Source organism: Brachyistius frenatus, unplaced genomic scaffold (assembly GCF_029030835.1).
Source record: "Brachyistius frenatus isolate BFR_SWC_R1_liver_20210118 unplaced genomic scaffold, ASM2903083v1 Contig_430, whole genome shotgun sequence".
Taxonomy (NCBI): Eukaryota; Metazoa; Chordata; class Actinopteri; family Embiotocidae; genus Brachyistius; species Brachyistius frenatus.
This window is the reverse complement of record NW_027211029.1, coordinates 34,958-59,895: the sequence shown is the minus strand read 5'-3', so window position 1 is coordinate 59,895 and position 24,938 is coordinate 34,958. Positions and strand designations below refer to the sequence as shown.

Sequence of the window (24,938 nt, the reverse complement as noted above, 5' to 3'; positions counted from 1 at the left end):
AGTAGTACAGAGTGACTGATTGCAGTAGTAGAGTGTGATTGCAGTATTACAGTGTGGTTACAGTAGTACAGAGTGACTGACTGCAGTAGTACAGTGATTGCAGTAGTACAGAGTGACTGACTGCAGTAGTACAGAGTGACTGCAGTAGTACGTTGACTGACCGCAGTAGTACAGAGTGACTGATTGCAGTAGTAGAGTGTGATTGCAGTATTACAGTGTGATTACAGTAGTACAGAGTGACTGACTGCAGTAGTACAGTGATTGCAGTAGTACAGTGACTGACTGCAGTAGTACAGTGATTGCAGTAGTACAGTGTGACTGACTTCAGTAGTACAGAGTGACTGATTGCAGTAGTAGAGTGTGATTGCAGTATTACAGTGTGATTACAGTAGTACAGAGTGACTGACTGCAGTAGTACAGTGATTGCAGTAGTACAGTGACTGACTGCAGTAGTACAGTGATTGCAGTAGTACAGTGTGACTGACTTCAGTAGTACAGAGTGACTGATTGCAGTAGTAGAGTGTGATTGCAGTATTACAGTGTGATTACAGTAGTACAGAGTGACTGACTGCAGTAGTACAGTGACTGACTGCAGTAGTACATTTACTGACCGCAGTATTACAGTGACTGACAGCAGTAGTATAGATTGACTGCAGTAGTACATTGACTGATCGCAGTATTACAGAGTGACTGAGTAGTACAGTAATTGCAGTAGTACAGATTAACTGACTGTGACTGACAGCAGTAGTATAGATTGACTGCAGTAGTACATTTACTGACCGCAGTATTACAGTGACTGACAGCAGTAGTATAGATTGACTGCAGTAGTACATTGACTGATCGCAGTATTACAGAGTGACTGACTGCCACATTACAGAGTGACTGACTGCAGTAGTACAGTGGGAATGACTGCAGTATTAGAGTGACTGATTGCAGTAGTACAGTGTGACTCACATAGACACACACATACTGTCCACGGTGTGTTTTTCATACTACCTTGTAATAACTACATATTGCTACAGATGCTGTCCATGTACTTAAAAACAAACTGACGTTGGTGTTGTTTTCTTTGTAAACTCTCACAGAGGGCTGCTGATATCTTTGGTTGTTAGTTTATTCTTCATCCTGCTGCTGAAGTTCACAGCTGGGCTGCTGTTGTGGACCACCATCCTCACTGTCATACTGCTGCTGTTCTACGGTGGGTTCTCAGGATTGTGTTTTTTCCCTGGGTTTATTTAGAACATCACTGGGAGGTCCTCTGCTGCTGTCAGTTGTATTCTAGAGGTGATTTCTACCGTGTTTGAACACGAATGATGGAAGTGAACATGTTTCTGAAACCTGTTAACATCAAACTTCTCCCTGAATGTGTGTGTGTGTGTGTGTGTGTGTGTGTGTGTGTGTGTGTGTGTGTGTGTGTGTGTGTGTGTGTGTGTGTGTGCGTGCGTGCGTGCGTGCGTGCGTGCGTGCGTGCGTGCGTGCGTGCGTGCGTGTGTGCAGGTATCTGGATCTGCTCCTTTGAGCTGTCCCAGCTGCAACACAGGAAAGGCTCTGAGGTGACCATCATAGAGGTCGGCCTGCAGACCGACCTGCAGGTCTATCTCCACCTCTCACAGACCTGGATCATATTATGTAAGTCCAGTTTCCAGCTGTACTCAGTGTGGATCTTCTGTTCTTCACTTAAAATCAAAAGGGATTGTTTCATTTTAAAGGTAAGATAGTGACTTCACCTCTCAGCTACCGTTTTCAAGAAGATGCTCTTTAAAGCCCTCAGAGGACTGTGAGCTGTTTGTTGGTTGGAGCAGCTGTTTCTCTTCAGTCGAGGAACACATAGAGTCAAGTCTCCTGACCCCGCTACCTGTCTCCTTGACCCCAGTACCTGTCTCCCTGACCCCAGTACCTGTCTCCCTGACCCCACTACCTGTCTTCATGTGAGTTAAACCAGATCCAACCCTCTTATATGGCGGGAGCGTGTGTAAAACGCAGAGGACTTGTAGTTTTTAATGGAGACACGAAGTCAGCGGTCCTGCTGGTCAGTATTTAGTGATGTGATAAGATATGAAGTGTTTGTAAGAGTGTAAATCCACCTTCACTGCTGACGGTTCACTTTGTAAGGAGCTGTGTTCATTCAGAATGGACCATTCATGTAACCTTTCTGTTTGTTAGTGACGATGCTGGGAGCGATAGAAGTTTCCATTCTGCTGATGTTGATCTTCTTAAGAAGAAGAGTCAGAGTGGCCATTACTCTACTCAGTGAAGCAAGCAAGTATGAACCATAAAGAAGCATCAGACATCAAAGCTGTGTGAATGTCTGTAAATGATGTGACCGTTCAGAAATAATCTTCAAGATGATGGTTGTTGTCTCGGCCTCTGATCTCTCTGATGTTGTAGAGCAATCGGTCACATGATGTCCACGCTCTTCTTTCCTGTCATCACCTTCCTCCTATTGACCATGTGCAGCTCCTACTGGGCCATGACATCACTGTATCCTTCAGAGGATTAATTTAATCACATGCTCATGTTCAAATCTATATGAATGAAATGATGGATAGGGATGTGAGAAGTTACTTTAACAGCTCTGTGAACCAGTTACCTGGCATCCTCAGGTGAAGCCATCTACAAGGTGATGTCTCCTGACGGGAGCTGTCCCTATGTCAACAGTACGTGCAGCCCTGAGGTAAATCATCTTTATCATTCTGCTTTTCTAAGTTATGACAACTTAAAACATGATCCAGTGATCAGCGAGTATGAACGAAGGTTTTACACCTTTTATTTGTTTGTTCTTACTGAAGATCTGGAGAGTGTTTGTTCTGGAAAAATAACAATGTGTAATAATAAATGTGTGTTTGGGTTCATGCTATATATATATATTATTGATCTGCAGCGGGACTCACATCTTCATCCCACTAAATATAAATATTCATAAACTTAAATATATTTAGACACAAACTTGGTGGTGTCTATACTAAATATCCCCCAAGTGTTCATGGACACATTGTTCATGCCCCAACACTCAGACAGCAGCATTACATGAGGGCGCCGCCCACAAACAGCTGGGCCCTGTCCACACACAACTGGTATCCACCCACAAACAGCTGGGCTCCGCCCACAGACAGCTGGGTAGACAGTGGATGGAAGGAAGTAGGCTGCTTCAAATGTGTGATAAATAAATAAATCAGATGGGAGAGCGGGTCGCCCACTAATCCAAACGTTTGACTCCTCCGGTCCACCTGCTGAAGTGTCCTTCAGAAACACACTGAACCCCAATGGTTTCCTGGTGGCAGATGAGCACCTCACATAGGTCCTCCATCAGTGGGTGAATAGGTGAAAGGTAAACGGTTTAAAGCTCTTTGAGAGCGTGAAGGTGTTAAAGATCATCATTATCAGGAAGACAGGAAGTGGCTGCTGGTGTCTGTGGGTCCAAACTTCCGGCAGGATGTGTGTGTTTAAACTGTGTTTTCATTTTAGATTCATGGTGTTGAATCTAAAGATTGAAGAACAACATGTTCCTGTCCCACTGATGGACACTGTTACATACTTTGGACTGTCTGATGAAACCTTCACAAAAGTGTATGACAGACTGTTCTGGTGTTCTCCTCGTGTCTCCGTCAGACCTTCAACAGAACCAACATCTCCCAGTCAGCACCATGTCTGGGTTCTCAGTGTCTGTTTGCCTTCTACGGTGGAGAGACATCCTTCCACCAGAACCTCTTCCTGCTGCAGCTGTCCAACCTGCTCATCTTCTTCTGGATCATCAACTTCAGCTTGGCCCTGGAGCAGTGCACTCTGTCCGGGACATTTGCCAGCTACTACTGGGCCAGGAGGAAGCCTGAGGACATCCCAGCATGTCCACTGTTTTCATCATTCAGCAGGGCTCTCCGGTGAGGACACAGTGCACCTGTCCACTGACGTCTGAAAATGTCTGCTGCTGCTTCATTCTTTCATTTCAAGTTCGTACAAAAACAGTCAACATGATAAGCTACTCCTCCATCTGTCTGTCTCTGTCTCTGTCTCTCTGTCTCTCTGTCTCTCTCTCTCTCTCTCTCTGTCTGTCTGTCTCTGTTTATCTGTCTCTGTCTGTCTGTCTCTGTCTCTCTCTCTGTCTCTCTCTCTGTCTGTCTCTGTCACTCTATCTCTGTCTCTCTGTGTCTGTCTGTCTGTCTGTCTGTCTGTCTGTTTCTCTGTCTCTCTGTCCCTCTGTCTCTGTCTCTCTGTCTCCAGGTATCACACCGGCTCGCTGGCCTTCGGAGCGCTCATTCTTTCAACTGTACAACTACTCAGGATCATTCTGGAATACCTGGAACACAAACTAAGAGGTTTACACACAAACACACACACAAACACACACACACACATACACATACACTGAAACACACACACACATACACACTGAAACACAGAAATAAACACACACACATACACACACAGATTCTATGTTCCAGATACTACAGAGATAGTAACAGATAATACTCTCCCATGATAATACTCCCAGGGTCTGATTTACAAAGATCTCAAATAAAGGAACTAAATTGTGTTACTTCCAAAAGTTTGCACTTTTATTTTGCACCTGTTTTGCGGGTGATTTACTGAGTAACTGCTTCATTGAAATCAGGTGCAAATCTCTGTATTTAAATGAGGGTTTGTGAGTTAAAGTGATTCCAGCAATGGAAAAGAGAGCGACCGCAAAAGGAAAAGGAAATCTGATCCCATTGAAATATAAAAATAACAAGAACAAAACGCTTTACAGGAGATCATCAGCAAGAAAGTCAATGTGGGAAAAACAAAAAGGAGAAAAAAAGTCTTCATAAAAAAAATGTGAGTAAATAAAAGAGGAGGACAGTGGATGAGATCTTCTAACAAACAGAGATCAGCAGGTCCAGATCTTTCTGTGATGAGCAGCTGATGTTTCATTGAGTTCCTGGAGGTCTCGTGAACCTGATGAAGCTACCTGTGAATTCTGCGGGACACATTCAGGACCCGGGACAGCGACACATTCAGGACCTATGACAGCACACCTGAATAACTGGACTGGTGGGATATCCAAACAGCGATACACTGGAACGACCCAGAGGCAGCAAAATACTGAGTCATAAGAAGTTTTTTAATTGCTGGTATTTCGTGGCTCCTCTTTGTTGTTGGCTGTCAATCATCTTTCAGTTCATTCAATAACTCAGAAATATCATCTCACAAACGATATGTCTGAATAATTTCTCCCTCTGACATCAGAAATGTTTAACAGGTGTAAAACCTCGTTCTCTACATATTCTCTGGTTTCCTGCGTCTCCTTCACAATAAGAGCAGCCGTGTCTCCTTCACAATAAGAGCAGCCGTCTCTCCTGATGTTCATCTGATTAAAACCTTCAGTCGTACTAAAATACACAACAATCACTTCTCCTGTTTCTACTTCCAGGTTCAGTAAATATCGTTGCAGGTGATAAATTGTTCTATTTGCATGTTTCCTCTCAGTATTTTACTCCTTCAGGTAGAAACGTCCAATATTACATAAGATGGAGGAAAACACACAGAATGGACAACGTGTGTTAAACTGCACATTTAGAAGATGAAATCCTCGCTGCACGTCGTCAGTAGATCTGATGGACATTGTTTTGTGGGTGATGTGGAGTTTGAACCTGATTTTACACATGCAGACCTTCAGTAAATCAAACCTTTAGTGCGTAGCACTTGAGTTTCAACAGAGTCCTGTTGTTTCAGGTCTCATTGCTGTTCTGCACTGACAGGAGTGCTTCATCCTGGTACTGGTAGTGTACCAGTACACGGGTAAAACATCTGGAACAAAAGCAGAAAATCTGGAACACAAGTACAACATCTGGAACACAAGAACAACTTCTTGAACACAAGTACAACATCTGGAACACAAGAACAACTTCTTGAACACAAGTACAACATTTGGAACACAAGTACAACATTTGGAACACAAGTACAACATCTGGAACACAAGAACAACTTCTTGAGCACAAGTACAACATCTGAACACAGCAAAAGATACACAAACTCACACACACAGACACACTAGAATACAGTTTTTCCTTCCTTCGTACCTACTACCTTCACGTTCTGCTTCATTTTCTGAGTTGTATTCTGCTTCATGTTCTCCCTGCAGGTCTCGATAACAGCCTCACCAGGTTCCTCAGATGTTGTCTGAAGTGCTGTTTCTGGTGTTTGGAAAAGTTCATACGCTACATGAACTGTAATGCTTACATCATGGTGAGTTGGTTGGTTGGTTGGTTGGTTGGTGAGTTTGTTATTTGGCTGGTTGGTTATTTGGAAAGTTGGCTGGTTAGTTGGTTGACCGATGGGTTTAATATTTGGACAGTTGGTTGGTTGGTGAGTTGGTCGGTGAGTGACTTGATTAGTTAGTTAGTGAGTTGGTTGGTTGTTGGATGGTTGGTGAGTTGTTTAATTGTTGCTTGTTTATTTGCTTGGTTAGTTGGTTCGTTTTTAGCCGGTGATTTAGTTGGTTGGTTGGTTAGTTGTTAGTTAGTTGGTTAGTTTATTGTTAGTTGTTGGTTGATGAGTTGGTTGATGAGTTGGTTGGTGACTTGGTTGGTTGGTGACTTGGTTGGTTGGCAAGTTGTTAGTTTGTTAGTTTACCTTTTGTTGGTTGGTTGGTTTGTTGGCTAGTTATTAATTAGTTGGTTCATTTATTGTTAGTTGGTTAGTTGATTGGTTCATTGTTTGTTGGTGAGTTGGTAAGTTGCTAGTTGGTTGCTTAGTTTACTGTTAGATGGTTGGTTGTTAGTTGGTTGGTTAATGAGTTGGAAAGTTGTTATTTGGTTTGGTAGTTGTTAGTTGCTTAGTTGTAAGTTGGTTGGTTTATTTTTAGTTGGTTGGTGAGTTGGTAAGTTGTTAGTTTGTTTGTTAGTTGTTTGTTTGGATGGAAAGTTGGTTGGTTAGTTGTTACTTGGTAGGTTGGCAAGTTTCTTATTTGTAAGTTGGTTAGTTGATTAGTTGATACTTGGTAGGTTGGGTAGTTTTTTAGTTGTAAGTTGGTTGGTTAGTTGTTAGTTGGTTATTTGCTTGGTTAGTTGGTTATTTTACTTGGTTAGTTGTTAGTTATTGAGTTGGTTGGTTGGTAAGTTAGTTAGTTAGTTGGAAGTTGGTTGGTTGGGGAGTTGGTTAGTTTGGCGAATTGGTGAGTTGTTGGTTGGTTGATGAGTTGGTTGGTGAGTAGTTAGTTAGTTGTAAGTTGGTTGGTTAGTTGTTAGTTGTTTGGGTGGTGAGTTGGTTAGTTGTTACTTGGTAGGTTGGCGAGTTGCTTAGTTGTAAGTTGGTTGTTTAGTTGATTATTTGCTTGTTTAGTTGTTAGTTGCTGAGTTGGTTGGTGAGTTAGTTAGTTAGTTAGTTAGTTAGTTAGTTAGTTAGTTGTTAACATGCTGCTTTGTATCATGATAAATACGAATACTAGTTATGTGCAGTTTTTTTGGTGTGTTGTCCACTAGGTGGCGATCTATGGGAATAACTTCTGTACCTCAGCCAGAGAGGCCTTCTTCCTGCTGATGAGAAACGTTGTGAGGTAAGAATTCTGTCTGCTCTCTGACTGCTCTGTCTGCCAGCTCTCTGGGAGGACACACACATGTTCAGTTGTTTTATTCTTTATGAGAGGCTGTTTATGATCCTCTGTAAGCACATTTTCCTCATGAGACTAACTGAGGTTCTTCAACACACCCTTGAAGAGACTCAATAGACAAACCAAACATGTGGTGCAGAGCAACAGAGTACAGACAGTCATGGTGTGTTCCAGCTGCACTATGTAAGTATACTGACAACAAAAGACTTGAGATCACAAAACAGATGCAGTGTTTTACAGTCAGCGGAGAGCGCACATGAACAGATCATCCACATGTTTGGCAGCTACTGAGCTCGTGAGTTATCCGGAGGTTGTGTTTTTTTTAACAGGCAAGCTGCAACAGGACACACTGACATTAGAGCCATGTCATTCAGAAAGTACAAATAATTACATAATTCGGTCCAGTGTGTTTCGCCTGTCCTCTCTTGTATGAACCGGAAGGGTCGTCAGCCTGATGTTTGGCCCCCATTTAGGTTTCCCCAAGGCTAAACATACCAGCTCCTTTTATCCACAGGACGACTGAGGACAACATGTAATTTACATGTTTAATTCCTTATTTTTTTAGCCTATAATTTCATTTATCGCAAACCTGTGGGTCTGCAAACTAGCCTGAAGTTCAGGCAAATTTCTTTTGAAGCTTCTTAATACTGGTATGTTGCATGTTGACCTCACTATTCATGCCCTCCAGGAAATCAGGATCTTGCGACACAAATTCAATCAATCTCTGAAACGTTTGCAGAAGTTTATGATTTTTACAAATCCCTGTGATTTTTTTCCAACAAATTTTTTTTAACAGGAACTTACCTTAATTTATTCCGGCATAAAGTAGTCTTTTCAAACTAAACCTACTATTGCCAAAAATAAGTTTGTTTCCAGCCAGCAAGGCTCCGCCCCCTCTTCTCACCATAAAAACAAACTGCTGCTAGCTAACTGCAACAACAGGAAGTGATGGGTTTGTGAGAAATGTGGTCTTCTGATGGGAATGAGGAACATGTTAAATGAATTTTCTCAACTTCCAGCTTTAAGAGACTGAACTTTGTTTTTAGTGTTGAATGAATGCGATTTAAAAAGCATTATTTTGAAGGCGGATGTATTCTTTGTTTTTATATTAGTCACAGACTGTCTGTAATGGAAAGATATGTCACTTTTAGACACTTTTTATCACTTTGAGCCCCGTGATGGTTCTCTAAGTTCAACACAGGAAGAAAAACACATTAGTCAGATATTTCTGTGATATGCAGCCGGATTAGTATCACAGTGATTTCATGACTCTTTATCAGCAAAATCACAATTTGTTTTCCTCGACTTGCAATTTTTGCTAATTCCTTCAATTTTACAGAAAGAAAACTCCCTTAAAACTTTAACATTATATCAAAAATGTTGAGGAAAGCTGCAGCAAAATGAAACATTTTAGATCACAAGTTTATTAAATAAAACTGGAGGGACTATCTATAATGAAAATGCTGTGAAATTAAGCCATTACTTGTAATAGTTTTATTATTATTATTATTATTATTTATGTAATTGATTAGTTTCCTCAGTCCTACTCTTCACGCTGCCAAAACGGAAGTGTGAGCATCAATCAGCCAATCAGCTGTTTGTCTCATGATTCACTCATCCTCTCATGGAAACACTTCCTGTGGGCTCTTCAATGCTGCAGACTGATTTTGTGCTCTTTGTCTTTCTTTTGTCGTTAGTAGGCTTCTATGTTGAACTTGGACACGCTTCCCTTTTGTTCTGAACACGTGTTCACTGAATAGTAAAGCTGAACTTTGTGTTTGTGTCTTTGCAGGGTTGCAGTTCTGGACAGAGTCACTGACTTTCTGTTGTTTCTGGGAAAAGTGCTGATAGCAGGAGGAGTTGGTAAGGCAATAACAATAATAATAACAACAACAACAACAACAATGCAGTCTTATACAGAAACTGTCACATTTATCTAATCAAGTGTTTTACCCCCAGCTCCCATTTAAATACAATTATTGGAAAAAAGGACATTACAGAAAAATATATGCATGTAATAAATATAACATGTGGACAGCAAGACAGTGTGTCACTTTGTGTGTGTGTGTGTGTGTGTGTGTGTGTGTGTGTGTGTGTGTGTGTGTGTGTGTGTGTGTGTGTGTGTGTGTGTGTGTGTGTGTTTCAGGTGTGGTTGCATTCTTCTTCTTCTCTCAGAAGATCCCAGTCATCCAGGAGGAAGTTCCCACTCTCCACTTCCAATGGGTCCCCCTACTGGTGAGTTCAACAACAACATGTCAGAGTTCTGATTGTACAACATGGTGCAAGTGTTCGTAGCGTTCATACGTTATTTAAACAGTGCTTTTTTTTTTCTTCTGTTCCTTCAATTTTTTGTAGAATAAATCAAGGATATTTTTTTCTTATCCTCCGATCGTCATCTTGAATAGCCTGGACAACATTATTGATGTCTCTGACGTAGTATAGCGCAACTCTTCAGTCCAACATGGAGCTCCTGTGGAGGTTCTGGCTCCTAACCTGTTTGTCTCCTCAGACGGTGGTGATCGGCGCCTACCTGATAGCTCACAGTTTCTTCAGCGTCTATGCCATGTGTGTTGACACCCTCTTTCTTTGCTTCTGTAAGTGAAACACCATCACCTCTATTTATCAGTGAAAACTAAATAGTAGTCCAGTTAACTGATATTAAGATGGGATGTCCTGCTCTGAAAATGAACTGAATCTACAGCCATAATTGTTTAGAAAGTTTAGAAACCCAACAGTACATTATTATACTCGGACTAATTTGTCAGGATTAAATCTGTAATTCTGTCAAATCTGTTCATTCCTTTAATTTGGACACTCTTTTGAGCTTTTGTCTCTTCTTCCCATCCATACATCCTAACCTGAGCTTTGCCCTTTGTTGACCATATGCTTTCATCCATCCATCTCCCATCATCCTCTCCTGATCTGTCGATCAACAGGTGATGACTTGGAGAGGAATGATGGTAGTTCACACAAACCGTACCTCATGTCTCCAGAGCTACACACAGTTATTGGACACTCCAGACATCCTGCTGTCTGATCGCTGGGTCCTCGGTCCTGGACCAACCAGAGACATGTCCTCATCCTCACCGGACAAAGACGGCAGGAGGACAAAGACCAACCAGCACAGATCGGAACCTTCTTGGACACTCTGTCATGTTGCTTTCATGTTTTCTGTTCTACAAAGTTCCACGTTAGGAGGAACTCTGAGAAACACGTCTTCCTCCTGCAGGACGCTGCATACATTATAATATGATATTATTATAATTCACTTTAAGTGTTATTATTATAATTAATTAATTATCATAATATTATGTGGACAACGTTTACCAGAAATATGATTAAAACACGGTTATTATTTTCCATGCAAAGCCAACAAAAATGGTTGAAACGGTTTATTTATACTCCCTGTTCATTTTTTATAAAAGCATTTTCATATTTGTGATATGACTTTTTTATTATTAAATAAATTGTTTTAAACATAAAAACATTTTCTTTATTTTAAAAAATAATAAAAATGTCTGACTGTTCTTCTTGTTTTTAAAAAAAAAAGTATTTCTAGTGAGAATTTCTGATGGTTTGTTGTCCAAGTGATGAATATGTAATGTTGCCCTGGGTTTGGTAAACAACACGATATGTCCTGATTCTGACTTCTCTCAGGGTTCTTTACATAGTAAAGTTCTTACAACAGGACCTTAGAACATCCAAGAGAACCAACAATTCTACAACTGACACATGGAGATGGAAGGAAAAACTCTCTTTTAACAGGAAGAAGCCTCCACCAGAACCAGAGGGGGAGAACATCTAACAGAACCAGACTCAGAGGTGGAGAACATCTGTTAACAGAACCAGAGGTGGAGAATATCTGTTAACAGAACCAGAGGTGGAGAACATCTGTTAACAGAACCAGAGGTGGAGGACATCTGTTAACAGAACCAGAGGTGGAGGACATCTAACAGAACCAGACTCAGAGGTGGAGAACATCTGTGAACAGAACCGGACCTTAAGAAGCTCTTCATTAGAGCACAACTCTTAATGCTCTTAAGAGTTTTGGGAAATGTGTCAGAACATTTAAGATGAGATCAAACTTTATTGTCCTGGACATCACAGTGTATTCGATTCTGTAGCGGTTCTCCTCTACAGCACTGCTGTGTGTCCCAGTTCACACCGAGGTTCTGATTATTCTAAGGAATTACTGTCTGTCTGCTTTGGCTGTCGCTCAGTTTCAGTGTTCTTCTCTGTGAATGAATGCATATTAAAGAAAGTCTCCAGATTATATCTGCAGGGTGATATTCGTGGTCGATCGAATCTAAGACGCTCACTTTTCCCACTCAACAGACATGACAGTGAATGCAGCACCAAGATATTTCACTAGAAATGACTGGAGTCTTCCAACCTTCACTTTCACAGACTCGTATTGACATGCAGTTCATTTTATCTCCAGTGGAGGTCACTGTTCCTCTATCACCAAGAGTTCATGTTTTTGATCAACCAATCACATCTTTTAAAGACTCGTCACCTAGCAATGGTGTGGAACACACCTCCTCACTAAGATCGTGGTTTCTCTGAGGAGTCATAAATCACTTGAAAGATAAGAGTCCTACTAAAGATGTTTAGTTCGAAGATTGTTTGTGAATAAAGCCTCTGGACTACAGAATACCAGACTAACAAAGACGCTGGTCTGTTGTCCATCTCTTCTCTTCTCTTCATCCTCATCACACATCATGAGGATGATGCTGCTGATTCAGGAGGTCCTACTCGTGTCAGCAGCTCAACACAAAGGCCAAGAAGAAGACATATTTCTACCAAACCAGAGGACATGCAGGAGAACAAAAACACAGTGGAGGTTCATACACACTCATTCATGATGGTGCTCACTGTTTCTATTGATGGAGCGGTGTAGATAGATAGATAGATAGATAGATAGATAGATAGATAGATAGATAGATAGATAGATAGATAGATAGATAGATAGATAGATAGACAGACAGACAGACAGACAGACAGACAGACAGACAGACAGACTGACTGACTGACTGACTGATTGATTGGTTGATTGATTGATTGATTGATTGATTGATTGATTGATTGATTGATTGATCGAATTGCACTACATCACTCATAAAGCAGGTTCCATTTTAAAATATACTGATATTTGGAATAGAAGCCTGTTAGAGTTGCAGAAGCTGCAGCAACAGCTGAGACGAATGTTGCTGATAATTGATTGATTGAAGAGGTGCTGAGTCCGGACCAATCGGCGACTGGGATTCAGCTTGTGGGCGGCTCTGTGGAGTCAGAGTGAGACAGAAGAGACAGAAATGAGGAGACGGACGCTGAAGACAAACAATTCGATCAGTGGTGAGGAGACGACTTCCCTGTAAGCGGGAAGCGCAGCGCGTGTGACCAACCCGACCCGCGCGTGTCAGAACCGAGGTAGGCTGGTGAACTGGGTCCGAACCATGCCGGTGAGACGGGGACACGTGGCTCCTCAGAACACTTTCCTGGACACCATCATCCGCAATTTCGAGGGACAGAGTGAGTCCAAGAGTCCGGGTTCGGTTTCATGTCTGGAATGATGAAAGTAAATTCAATTATTAAAATACAGCTGATGTAATTGTAGCAGGAGAAAAGTGTTTTTTTTATTCCTCTCTTAATGAGTCCAAAGACATTTTCAACACATTTACATTCAAGTAAATAATCCGTTTAAATCCCTCATCTCCCAGTTACTGCTCAGAGATCAGCGGGACGGTTTATTCAATATACTGGACAAACGTGTCCTTTTATTTTTTAAAAGAGGGATTTCAGTAATTCCTGAATGAGAATTTTTTTCCTTTTCTCCAAACGGTTTAATATTTCTTCAGTTTTCTATCAACAATGTTGTGTTGCTAAAAAAAAAAAAAAAAGAGCTGATTCTTCAGTTCATTCATCATCAGGACAAAAGATTAATGAAATGTCATGACTCGGATTATTTAACTAATCAGACCAAATTAAAACTGAACAACTATTAGTAAACATAAAAGCTGAAGTTTTCATGGTTTCCAAATGTGGCTGTAAACCCATCAAACTAAAGAGAAAATGTCATTTGTTTCATTTTGAAGGTAATAAAAGATTCAACAGAGCTGTGACTCAATGAAAACCAACCTTGTTCTTGTTTTCTATAAATGATCAATAATGTGTGCACACACACACACACACACACACACACACACACACACACAGAGGAGAATTGTCTTCATGCCTTGTTTTTCCCTCCTCTTCCTCCACAGACAGGAAGTTCATCATCGCCAACGCCCAGGTGGAGAGCTGCGCCATCATCTTCTGTAATGACGCCTTCTGTGGGATGTGTGGTTACAGCCGGGCCGAGGTGATGCAGAAGCCTTGCACCTGCAGCTTCCTGTATGGACCGCTCACCAGGAGGCCGGCGATGGCCCAGATGGCTAAAGCTCTGCTGGGGGCGGAGGAGAGGAAGGTGGAAATCTCCCTCTACACTAAAGATGGTAGGAACCCGTCACCTCGACAACAGCCATCAAACTATCTAAACAACACCTTAGCTACACCGACGGTCTGTTCTAGAACTGGGACTCGGTCACATATTAAGAGTGACTCGGTCAACTTTATCTTTGACTCCGTGTGTCTGTCATGAAGACGGATCGTTTTCTGGTCCTGAGATGGTTTATGGTTAAACAGGTTGGTTTACTCATGTGACGCAATTATGTTGTTGAGGGTGAGAAACTAAACCTGCGTGTTGTCCTGTTGGCGAAGCTTGTTGCCATGGTGCCACAGTTCAGCTGGTTGTTCCTCCAACTCTGACAGACAGCAGTAAAGTTGATCATTACTCAGTGAAGTGAAATGAAGTGGCGACTCGACGGTTTCTGACCGTTTCTACACGAGTCCTTTGGTTGTGAAAACAAACTGTTGCATGTTGTGATTGAAGCTGCCGGATGTGACGGTCCTGCTGTGGTTTGGTTCCACGGGGCAAACACTGATAACTTGGATTAAGATGTAACTACCGCATGAAGCCCCTGGTACATGACCTGTTTGTAAAGAGAGAGTTCTTGTTTTCCTCTATTGATGACAAATAATATGCAATTCTGCTGTTGGGTTGACTTCCTTAGTCCTTGTTATTTGTCCAGCCCACTTCTTTTCCATCTTTCACAAACACCGTTTTAAGAACATGTTTGAAAGTTGTATTAAAGCGAGGGCCTCCCATGTCTCATCACTTTCTTTTTCAGAGTTGCAATATTGTTCGTGTCGTACGTAGGGCGGCTGCAGCAGTATGAACCAGATCATCCCAGTGTGTGGGAGGAAAGTTGAGGCGGCTGCCAGTCATTGCAGTGGCACATGGCATCCAAATCGATAATAATGGAATAGCATCCTTAAATTTGGTTACAGCATTGTCGGATATCAACAGTAGCTGAACTTTTTCCAAATGCTGTGCAATGCATTGTTGTAAATTTGTAAATGTAAATTCGAATGTTATAACAAAATGGTAATCCTAGTCAGTTTAACTGCTGGCTTTAAACTTCAAATTCCATCCAATGTCATCCACTTTGGCCCCAGGAATACATTTGACTATTGTCACTAACTTCAGGTTTTTCAAAAGGCAGCTGACAATTACCAGTTAGTCTCTAAGCAGATGTGTCCCTGAGTGGAGAAAATGGATGTGTGGCCTCTTTGGTGGTGAACCATGGACTTGGTTCTATCACCCAGCCGGCCTGGTTTTGTTGGCTGCTGTTGGGGACCAGCTGAGGGAGCATCGTGCCCCAGGTAGCACCATCTGCTGGGATGTAGTTAGCTGCTGCAGCTAACGGCTCATTTTTCATGGCACAATAAAAGTAGCCTTTTTACTTGCATCATCACTAAACAAGGCTGATGAAAAACTAAACATCTGACGGAGCAGGAGAGTGAAAATTAAGCCATTGCTAACCACTAAGCTATCTGACCTGAGACAGCATGTTAAGGTTAGCACCAAAGTTTGTAACACAAGTGCTTAAATACAGCAAGAGTGTGTTTAATATTCAACATTAGCCAAGGTACAGAGAGATTGATTGCTGGTGAGAAAGCCATTCATACTGTTTTTCAGTCTGGCTTTTGTTGTGATGAGCTGCACCAAAAACCTGCTTTAGATTTTCCAGGAACGTCAGTACACCCGATTTGTTTATGGTTTCTGTTTGGTAGACGCTAACACGCAGCTTTTCAAACTGGTCTGAACTGCATAACAGCCAGATGACTTCATGTTAACTCTCAGTGATGTCACAGAGGTGAACTATTAACAAATTCAGCCCTGAACGTCTCTGGGTGGACTCGTGTTCACCCTGAATGACAGAGAGTAAAACTTAACAGGTTTTTTTTTAGGGTCCCTCCGCCCACCAAGGCTGCGGCCACCCGGATCTGTTCCAGTATGACTGATCGTCAGTACATTCTTCATGTTGTAGGATTAGCAGCCTTAATACATTATCAAATGAAAAGCTGTTTACTCTCAAAATGGAGAACATTTTAGCATGAAAGTTCATTTCTTTACTCTCTAACTGCCGTCTTCAGCAGTGGAAAGGAACACAAATGTTAACTCTTGCTCTGCATCTGTTTTACCAAGAGTTTCAGCCATTGTTGTGTTTCCATTTATCACAACAAGAAATTAGAATACTACTTCTTCCTCTGGTGTTGGACTCAGGGCAGAATGGATGCTACAGCAGTGAGCAGTTAAATAGGCTGAATGACTGGAAACGGGTGTAGTACTTGTTAAAGAAAAGAGTTAGTTTGGGATATCACTGTTATTTAAAATCTCTGAGCGCTACAAACAAATCTGTCGTGGCTGTTTTAGAATATCTTTTTAGAACAATCTATAATTTATCTCACTGCATGCATTACTCTGAAACATACCGAGGACATGCAGGTCTACTGTACCTCAGACAACAGCTTTTAATTGAATCACTTTTCAGTAGGAATGAAGCTTTGTTTCTGTCAAGTTATGGTTTTGTTCTGTGCAGTTTCCCCACTTGAAAGGGAGTGACCCATTTCCCCGAAAAATGTTTCACTCAATGAACAGACAGGAAATACATTTGCAAATGTTTTCAACTGACAAACAACAGAAATTGCACAAACTGTCCAGCATTGATATTGTGTACTGAATTATGGAGTCGCATAAACAGGCTGCCGACCCCCGTGAAAGTCCTCGTGTTAGTATTGTTAACACGACACAACGAGGTGGCAGCGGCATTATCATCAGGTAAGGACTGCGTACAAGAACTGATCCCTTCTACTTAGCAGGCGTTACCATGCCAACGGGGTCAATCAGCCCTTACCTGGCTTAGAAGTTCTCTGTATCAGATGGGTTTGAATTCTGATCTTGGATTTGTTCCTGTAGAAGTTCTTAACCAAGGTTAATCTTTTTCTTTCTCTTTGAGAAATGGATTGCAGTCATGATATTGAGCTTGTTCTTCTGTATCCTCGGACAATTTAATGACAGCCCTCCAGTTAACTATGTCATGCACTTGGCCTGTAAGCAGCTGTCCATGTGTGGTCTTTGGCTAGTTTCTTTTCTGTACTTTGAAAGGTAGCCTCAACTGTTCTTTTATTGTTTGTCAATGAAGCTGGATCTTCTAAGCAGGGATATCTGGCATGCAAATATGCTTCCCTACTGTGGCTATTGATGTGACACAGGTGAGACCCCCTTTCACTCAGCAAGACTCATTTCTTTCCACCAGGCCCGCATGCTGCGCTAATCTTGTCCCACTTGCACCACTCAAGGAGGTCCCGTTTCGTGGTTGAAGTATTTGACTCTTTAAACTTGATCCCAACCTGTCTTCTGTCTGTGATATTGCTGGTAAACTCTTCATACTTAACAGCTGCCGGGGGGGGGGGCAGCTGTTGGTGTAAGGTCAATGAGCGGGCATTGACCTTACGAAATGTGTCTTGGACCTTTGGAAGTTCTTCAAACAGCTCTGGCTGTGTTCCTCCGGTTGTCTGTGCCAGTGGTTATCCCACAGAGGATGAGTTATTGAAGACCTCGTGCTGAGGTCCTAACTACCCTTCTCTGTTAACAAAGAGATGATTTATGTCGCTGCGTCTCAAGTTCATCAAATGAGATGTCTTGGGAGAATGTTTGCACTTCCTTCGGTGTCACATGTTTGTAGACACTTGCAATGTTGTGTAGTCCATAACAAACCAGTTGGTGGAATTTAGGAGTGATTCTCTGACAGGTGGCATTTTCTGCTCCTCCACTATTTCAATAGTGATAGATGTTTGATTGCCATTGCAGTTCTCGCGGACTCTGAATATGTCATTCGCAGTGTTATAAGGGGTGAAGCCAAGGTGCATTTTGAAGCTTTTTAACCAGTTGCTTTACTGTGCTTCTGGAGAGCTTCCCAGTCCTTTTTCCATTTGTGGGAATCTCGTTTGATGCCAGTAAACCTGAGCAGGGCAGTCTGCTTCAATCGGATGGCTGGTGTGGGAAAATGTGAGGTTTCTGGCATCAGCGTTTGTCTTTCAGCATCCTCCTTTACTCTGGCTTGTATGAAGACTTCCTTCCTGGTAACCAACTTGGCGATGTGGAGTTCAAGCAGCTTTACGTGACTCTGCAGGTTCTTCTGATGACCTTGCGGGATCTGTCATTTCCACTGACCTTTCACCTCCTTTAGGGTCTTTATCAGTCCTTGCAAGTGGTTAAGCAAGAAGTCAAATGCTTTGTGGTTTCCATCAGGTTGTAAAGCAGCGACATGTTCACTCATCCTGTGCTGCCTGTAGTGCAACAGACAATTCAGCATTTACAAAGCTGACCCACAGAGCCTCCTTGGGAAGTTTTTATTCTTTTTTTGTTTTAACCTCCTGTATTTTCAACTCTCATTCACTTGCAGTCTTTGCTTGGTTGGCTATTTGCTGTTCAGTTACACAGATACCTCCTCTGCATCCAGTTCTGCTACGAGTCCAGCCTCCATATCATCATTAGCTTCCATGACTTTCTCAGCTCCTGTTGGGAGTTTATTAAAACTGTCTCTGAACTCCTTTTAGGACGTGTCTTGGATGTCCTGGTATTGCTGTTGACCAGACAATGAAAAACTATTCCAGTTGCAGTTCACACATGTTCAGTAGAAGCAAAAACAACCTGTCAAGTTTTTACTATTCTTTGTGTCTTTATTGAAGACACCTGTCTATAGTGCTGTTGGAAAAGCTGAGGGAGCCTTTGAATTTGATAACTGGTGAAAACTCCTTTGATCAATAGTTTCAGTAGCTGCAGGTCAGACGTGGACAACGTTCAAGTGTATTTGAAGGACTGCTTCAATTTAGTCAGATGTTGAGCCTTGCAGAAGTGATTTCATCGTGTGTGTGTGTGTGTGTCAGTCATTAGCCGTTATAACATGCACTGCCCAGATTTTCCAGCAGGTTTTGTGACCATAGTCCATTTAATCGAATCGAGCCTGCCTGCACTGACAGGAGGGGGGGAAGTTGTAGCAGAGGCAATTTCACTTTAAAGAAAAAGGGAGAGGTTTAAGTAAAGTTATGTTTACGTTACAGTAGCAGCACTTCTTTGTTAACCTATGCCAAGCTACAGAATAGTACTGATAAACTTTAACGAGAACTCTTAATGTGAAGTCAGCAACTGTAACCATGGAGGTGATCTTTTCTTAATCCTAACTCTAATTACACGTCACATGAACCCCAGTTAGGACTCAACCATTCAAGTTATTTTGCCGTTTTGACAACCTTAAATAAGGAATATGCAATCTGAGCCATGACATGATGTTTAAAATCAAGAGGAGAAAAGGGAATTTGTGATTTAATGTCAGGGGCTCTCCCTGACATTAAATCACAAATTCCCTTTTGCAAAGCTGCAAAACCGAATGAGTGCATCTGTGCGTTGAGGTCATAGTGAAGGTCATTGGCAGTCTGCAGACACAATGAGGCAAATAGGATCATTATTTTCATTAGAGCACATGTATCATATCTGCCAAAACCAAGGATAAATAGTGGATTAGAGATTAATGGAAAGAGCTAGAAGATTAATCTGTACACACACACTCACTCACTCACTCACTTGTGTTTCCATCTCTTTAGGGGACAGTAATTTCCTGGATATTTACCCTAACCATCACTACTTGTTTAACTCCTATTCTTTAAAAAATTTCCCCTCGGGATTAATAAAGTATATACCTACCTACCTACCTACCTTAACCTAAACCAGGTCTTCACCATCACATGGAGATATTTTAATTTAAGGAAACAAAAAGAAGTCAAGTCCTCATATTACTGTGCAAACAGACTTATGGCTCAACAACTAAAGTTATATAAATACACACGTGCACAATCTGGCCATGTTTAATGTACAACTTCAGAAACACATTAACTTGATTGAAAAATGAGCTGTAGGTATATAAACATGAGTCACTGCAGGAACATCTCATGTAAACGTGTGTTAATGCACGGAAATAAATTCACCTTGTAATTTACAGTTTACGTCAAAAAGCACATCCGAGTGATCGGAGGTATTTGGGGTGAATGGTGAGGGTACAAAGTGCACAAGCCTTAATTTAATCTAAAAAATACTTTTGTTTTGAGTCACTGTGGACTTTATTTTTTATTAAACCAGACCATGATCTTTCCATAACCTTCAAGTGCTGTCAGTGCCTGAACACACCTACAAACAAGTTAAATAATGCTGTGGTTGTGAAAAGAGGACATTTACATGGAGACAAATGACTGTCAAAAATGTGATTCGCTCACAATTATGTTTGTTTGAAAGAAGATAGCCACAGAACGAGTGAGCGTTACACACACCTGTCTCCTTGATTACGATTGTAGCTCTACAAATCATCCAAATAGTGAGATTTTCACAGTACGTGTATGGCTTGCTGTAATCTTAAACAAGTCGAGTGTAATTTTAATTTACTCAGCAGAAGGACTGAATGGAATAAAGATAGAAGGCAATATAGTAGAAACAGAAGGATTCATTGTGCAGAAAAACAAGTGTCACTTCAGGTCCCAGTATGAAGGTTAAAAAACACAAATCCAATATGGATGAACATTATTGAGAGGAACCCAACACTTGAACAAGTTTAGGTTTTGTATGAGGCCAGGTGGTGGTCAGGATTGGAACACTGTTTTGAAAGGTGGAGGGTGTTGGTGGTGTCACCCCAGGAGAGAAGAGGGTGGCCCTATTGTAGACCTCGTCGTCGTCACTGCAGGTATAGACCTCATGAGTGTTACAGCAGATGGTTTTTTTGCTGGGTGAGCAGCATTAGAGCCGGAGACACCAACAGACTTAACAAACTGGTTAAGAAGGCCGGCTCCATCATTGGCTGCAAACTGGACAGTCTGGAAAAGGTGGTGGAGAGGAGGACGCTGAACAAACTATTGTCCATATTGGATAATCCTGTCCACCCTCTCCACCTGCTGCAGGGACAGAGGAGGACGTTCTCCAAAAGACTCCTCCAGCTGCTGTCACAAGGACAGATACAGGAGATTGTTCCTGTCCAACATCAGACTATACAATAACTCACCCCTTGCCAAATCCATCACACAACAATGACACCCTTGCACTACTGTTTTGTCTGTTGTTTTGTTCTAATTCATTACACTGTTGTTTAGTTGAGTTTATTTTATTGTATAGAATGTGCATTTTTTTTAAAATTCAATATTTTTACCCTGTACATGCTGCTGTAACATACAAATTTCCCTCTGAGGGATTAATACACTATCTATCAATGTTACTCCAGCTTGGAGTTTAGCCCTATGTTCTTCACCTGCAGCACACGCACACAGCCTGCAGTACTGTATGAAATCCTGTGTCATTACACAACAGGTGTGTTCTTAACCTTTACTGTGGTAAACTAAATTAAAGATGTGTTCAGCAAATTATGTCAGTCACCTGTAGTTTGTATGCAGCATTTACCATCAAATAAAAACGTACACGAGTACATTAGTACTCCACAATGAATAACATCAAAACAAAATGTACAGGCAGCGCAGCAGAAACCAAGTGACCATGAAACGGGCGAGGATGAGTAAAAACAGGAAAACTTTCCATGGACTTTTAAATGAGAGGAGTACTAAATACACAGGAAATACAATCAATGACTAAAAACATTCCTCAGTGACGGCAGCAGGGTGTCAGACTGTTTGTTGTTCTGCACTAAAAGTTTATCTTTCACTCATGAAATCAGAAAAACTTTTCCTCATGCTTGGTCCTTTAAATAGTGTTCACCAGTGTTGTGTAGTATTTCCTCTGATTGGCGAACATCAAGCGGCTCCACCAGCCTGAATACTGTAGGTTCATTTCTGCGGCTCTATGTTCACTTCTTATATCACCACAATCTGTCTTGAAACCAATACAAAAAAAAACTCCTCATGGACATGTTAACAAGGATAAACACGGGAAGGTCTTTAATATTCACCAAACTGTCAAATGCTTCGATTACATACTTAAAGTAGGAAAGGTGCATTTATGTTCAACTCAATTTGGGGTTATTTATACAGAATTAAAAAAAATAATAAACTATTTGTATAGCACCTTTCATACAAGAAATACAGCTCAAAATGCTTCACAGCAAGATAATTACATGCAGTTTCACATAACATTTAAAAATATAGAAAATAATTTAGATGAAACATGCAATGCATTAGAAACGGATAAAAGCCATAAGAAAAACATAAAATGCATAAAAAAAAGAATACAAGTAGATGTGATTTGGGTCGTTCTCTAGGATTCAGTTTGATATGTAGTATCACCAAGTCCAGGTTGTTACCCTGCTGGTGGGCGGCTTCCTTTACATGTTGGGTCACTTCAAAGCTGTCCAGTAAATTCATCAGCTCTCTAGCTTTGTAGTCGTTCTTGTTATTAACATGAATATTCAAGTCTCCATTCAGAATGAACCTGTCATATCTGGTGATTCCTGGTGAGATCATGAGTACTGAGTACGTTGGTGGCCGATAAACTGTGATGATCAGTACTGTTGATTTACCTTTCAGCTCAAAAGGAACATATTCAAATGATGTAAAATCGCAGAGGTCGATGTCATTGCACCCAAACTGGAGAAGATCACTGCGATCCTCCTCCTCTCTTTTGACTGATCAAATGTATAGTTAGGAGGACAAGCCTCTATCAGAGTTGCTTCACCAGTAGTGTTGTTCAGCCATGTTTCAAACATACAGTTCAAATTCGTAACAATTATGAGATCATTAACCAGAAAATATTTACTGGTCAAAGATCTGACATTAAAAAGAGCCAATTTCAACTGCAGGGACTCTAAGACTGGAGAGGAGGCTGGTTGTGTCTGAACATTGACAATTTTGAGATTACTGAAACCAGATGGTGTGTGATTGTTATGACGAGTGACACCGGCTGTTTAATATCACCGGTATGTTGAAGAAGTGGCATCGGGTCGGCCTCAGTTCTGTCGTAAGCTCGAGTGGTGATGATCCCGTTTCTTGCTGTCTAGTAAGATAGTAATTTCATTGAGTTTCTGTGTTGCAAATTTAACCAAGTCCTTGATAGGTGACCTGGGTGGAGTGGGGTGAAGGGGGGGAGGGAGCTTGCTGGGTGGCTGGTTGGGACAGAGACATCCTCTGGATGATGTGAAGTAGTGGGTCTGGGGTGGGGGGGTGTAGGCTGTCTGCCTGTAAGAGGGGCGGGGGTGGGGGGAATGCAGGCTGTCTGCCTTTAAGAGGGGTGGGGGGTGGGGGTGTAGGCTGTCTGCCTGTCCTTCAAGGTGGTGTTATCTAAGCACAGATGTTTAGTCATTGCCATTTTAACGTGTCGTGATGGCGTCCTCTATCAGAATACTGCCTGGTCTCTGATGGACCTGAACTGGATCTCTTCTGGCTCTTGATCCAGCAGTGATTTTGGGGATGTTTCTGTCGCTTTGATTAGCCTTGTTTCTGGTCATATAATGACCAGTTTCCACATACTTGGTATTATCACACCCTTCATGAGTCAGTAGCTCATTCCTGTTGTGCAGGCAGAGTTCCAGTGGTGGAGTGAGCGTTACAGCTGTGTTCCTCGTGTGTTTGCTTCTGCAGCAGATAACATCAAACTGAGCCCTGGATGGAGTTGATGTTTTGGGCCTCGCTCCAGTTCGATGTGTCACCAGGTGCAGCTGCAGCAGCCTCAGCTGTAATCCAGAGTTTTGGACGAAGTCAGAATAAGTCCTGGGAGCCGGCCCAGCTGGTCCAGTGGTATTAGGACATAATCGGGGGAGAGGGGGGGTCAGACAAGTCTTATGTCCATCGTATAAAAATCTCTGTCTGTCCACCTTCATTTTGTATGCTGGCTGCTACAGAGTCAATGAATCGCTCACTCACGTATTTGATGCATCGTTTCGATCCTTTTCTCCAGCGGTGCTCTCTTGTCATGCAGTCGTTCACATTCCAAGCAGCGTGTCGATTCTGTGTTTTGAGGCACGGCTTTTCCTTCAGTGAGCCGGCCCGCCTCAGCTCGACTCGAAACGAAAAAATGATTCAAAATCCTGTTTATAGTGAGCAAGAGTTTCTCTCCTCCTGTCCTATCCTCCTTGATAGTGTCTCTCTTTGAAATGGGGCGGCACGGTGGTGCAGTGGTTAGCACTGTCACCTCACAGCAAAAAGGTTCCGGGTTCAAATCCGGTCCTGGGCCTTTCTGTGTGGAGTTTGCATGTTTGCATGTTCTCCCTGTGCTTGCGTGGGTTCTCTCCGGGTTCTCCGGCTTCCTCCCATCATCCAAAAACATGCACCTCAGGTCAGGTTACCTGGCGCCGCGCTAGTGGCAGCCTGCTGCAGCATCTCCCCCCTGAGAGCCCCCCTGCTGTAGTGAAGACATTTCCCCTCGGGGATTAATAAAGTGAAATAAAAAAATAAAAAAATATTTTGAAAAACTAGCAGATTGGAGAAAAAGCGTAAAGCACAGCTAAAGCAGCGAGCTGAAGAAAACACTGTAGCGCTGCTGGAAGTGCATTTCTTCACATAAATACTGATAATGTGCTGGATGCAGAATGAATGCAGTGTAGGGCAAAATGAGAAGTTACACTCCTCAGAGTAGGTGTCAGACCACACTTCAACAGATAGCGAACATACTCTTGTATAGAGAGTCAGACGAAGAAGTAAAGTTGAATGAACGTTTACTGTTTGTTTTCCTCTTCTCATGTACAACAATCTTTTTTGCAAAAAAGCATTGCTTCTCAAGACACTCAATGTAAGAAAGGCAGAGGATCAGCTGGTCACGTGACCCCTCACCTCTGCTGTGCCCTGGAATCATTGCTCTGGCCACATCATGTGACCCTATTGGCCAATGAATGAAAAGAAGACTTCTACTGCTAAAACTAACTGCAATAACACATGCAACCACCAGGGGGATAAATTAAAATAATCTAAACATCAACCCAATATACAG

The 24,938-nt window shown here is 41.9% G+C and overlaps 2 protein-coding genes across 2 annotated transcripts in view; both read left to right on the top strand.

The window, feature by feature from the left end:
• LOC138637103 (choline transporter-like protein 5-A) overlaps nt 1-10,987 on the top strand; it is a 38,634-nt gene extending 27,647 nt beyond the window's left edge. Inside the window, exons 10-22 of the mRNA XM_069725582.1 lie at nt 1,086-1,198; nt 1,498-1,629; nt 2,164-2,263; nt 2,389-2,481; nt 2,587-2,674; nt 3,610-3,878; nt 4,219-4,313; nt 6,119-6,222; nt 7,458-7,531; nt 9,378-9,448; nt 9,732-9,820; nt 10,095-10,179; nt 10,522-10,987. Of these exons, the coding sequence (XP_069581683.1) occupies nt 1,086-1,198; nt 1,498-1,629; nt 2,164-2,263; nt 2,389-2,481; nt 2,587-2,674; nt 3,610-3,878; nt 4,219-4,313; nt 6,119-6,222; nt 7,458-7,531; nt 9,378-9,448; nt 9,732-9,820; nt 10,095-10,179; nt 10,522-10,622 (1,414 nt within the window). The 3' untranslated portion in view covers nt 10,623-10,987. The remainder of the gene's footprint in view (nt 1-1,085; nt 1,199-1,497; nt 1,630-2,163; nt 2,264-2,388; nt 2,482-2,586; nt 2,675-3,609; nt 3,879-4,218; nt 4,314-6,118; nt 6,223-7,457; nt 7,532-9,377; nt 9,449-9,731; nt 9,821-10,094; nt 10,180-10,521) is intronic.
• Nucleotides 10,988-13,041: 2,054 nt separating this feature from the next.
• LOC138637105 (voltage-gated inwardly rectifying potassium channel KCNH2-like) overlaps nt 13,042-24,938 on the top strand; it is a gene marked incomplete at its 3' end in the record, with an annotated part of 39,171 nt that continues 27,274 nt past the window's right edge. The window contains exons 1-2 of the mRNA XM_069725585.1: nt 13,042-13,117; nt 13,849-14,079. Of these exons, the coding sequence (XP_069581686.1) occupies nt 13,042-13,117; nt 13,849-14,079 (307 nt within the window). The remainder of the gene's footprint in view (nt 13,118-13,848; nt 14,080-24,938) is intronic.